This window comes from Empidonax traillii, unplaced genomic scaffold, assembly GCF_003031625.1.
Source record: "Empidonax traillii isolate 1590-97213 ecotype Southwest subspecies unplaced genomic scaffold, ASM303162v1 scaffold2869:size18841, whole genome shotgun sequence".
NCBI classification, from domain to species: Eukaryota; Metazoa; Chordata; class Aves; order Passeriformes; family Tyrannidae; genus Empidonax; species Empidonax traillii.
The window spans coordinates 16,250-17,362 of record NW_020958062.1 but is presented as its reverse complement, the minus strand read 5'-3'; the positions used below and the strand labels follow the sequence as shown (position 1 = coordinate 17,362).

Below are 1,113 nucleotides of genomic sequence, written 5' to 3'. Positions count from 1 at the left end.
TCTGACCGGTTCTGCTCCTCCAGCTTGGCCAGCAGCTCCAGCTCGTCGGGGCTCAGGTTCTCCGAGTCCGAGGTCGGGGTCCCCGCGGGCGCCGAGGCCGCCGAGGCCGGGCCCTCGTGGCACGACGAGTCGGGGCTGGCGGCCGGCGAGGCCATGGCGGCTGCGGCGGCTGCGGCGGCCGGGGCTCACCTGGGCAAGGAGGAACAGCCTCAGGAACACACAGGTAAACACAGGGATCCCCTCAGACCGAGGGGGTTCCCAGGGCCTCACCCTGAGAAATAAAAATATCCCTCAAAGAACCCCTTTCGGCCCATTATCCCCCTTACCCTGAAATACAGAAATATCCCTCAAAAAACCCATTTCGGCCCATTCTCCCCCTCAGCTTAAGGGGATTTTGAGGGCTCACCCTGAAAAATAAAAATATCCCTCAAAGAACCCGTTTCGGCCCATTCTCCCCCTCAGCCTGAGGGGGTTCCAGGGGCTCACCCTGAGAAATAAAAATATCCCTCAAGAATCCCATTTTGGTCCATTCTCCCCCTCAGCTTAGGGGGGTTCCAGGGGCTCACCCTGAAAAATAAAAATATCCCTCAAAGAACCCATTTCGGCCCATTCTCCCCCTCAGCTTAAGGGGATTTTGAGGGCTCACCCTGAAAAATAAAAATATCCCTTAAGAATCCCATTTCAGCCCATTCTCCCCCTCAGCTTAAGGGGGTTCCAGGGGCTCACCCTAAGAAATAAAAATATCCCTCAAGAATCCCGTTTCGGCCCATTCTCCCCCTCAGCTTAAGGGGGTTCCAGGGGCTCACCCTGAAAAACAAAATTATCCCTCAAAGAACCCGTTTTGGCCCATTCTCCCCCTCAGCTTAAGGGGGTTCCAGGGGCTCACCCTGAAAAACAAAATTATCCCTCAAAGAACCCGTTTTGGCCCATTCTCCCCCTCAGTCCACGTGTTGGGCCTGTGGGACTCAGGGGATTCACTCGGAAAACAACAAATCTCCCTAAAATCCCACATTTAAACCCAGTTTTCCCCTCAGCCTGAGGGGGTTCCAGGGGCTCACCCTGAAAAACAGAAAAATCCCTCAAAAAACCCATTTCAGCCCATTTTCCCCCTCA

General features: G+C 54.8%; 1 protein-coding gene across 1 annotated transcript in view; it reads right to left on the bottom strand.

Annotated features, from left to right (window-relative positions):
• Nucleotides 1–186, bottom strand: part of LOC114072269 (EVI5-like protein) — a gene marked incomplete at its 3' end in the record, with an annotated part of 1,507 nt that extends 1,321 nt beyond the window's left edge. The window contains exon 1 of the mRNA XM_027910185.1: nucleotides 7–186. Within this exon, the coding sequence (XP_027765986.1) occupies nucleotides 7–155 (149 nt within the window). The remainder of the gene's footprint in view (nucleotides 1–6) is intronic.
• Nucleotides 187–1,113: the final 927 nt, after the last annotated feature.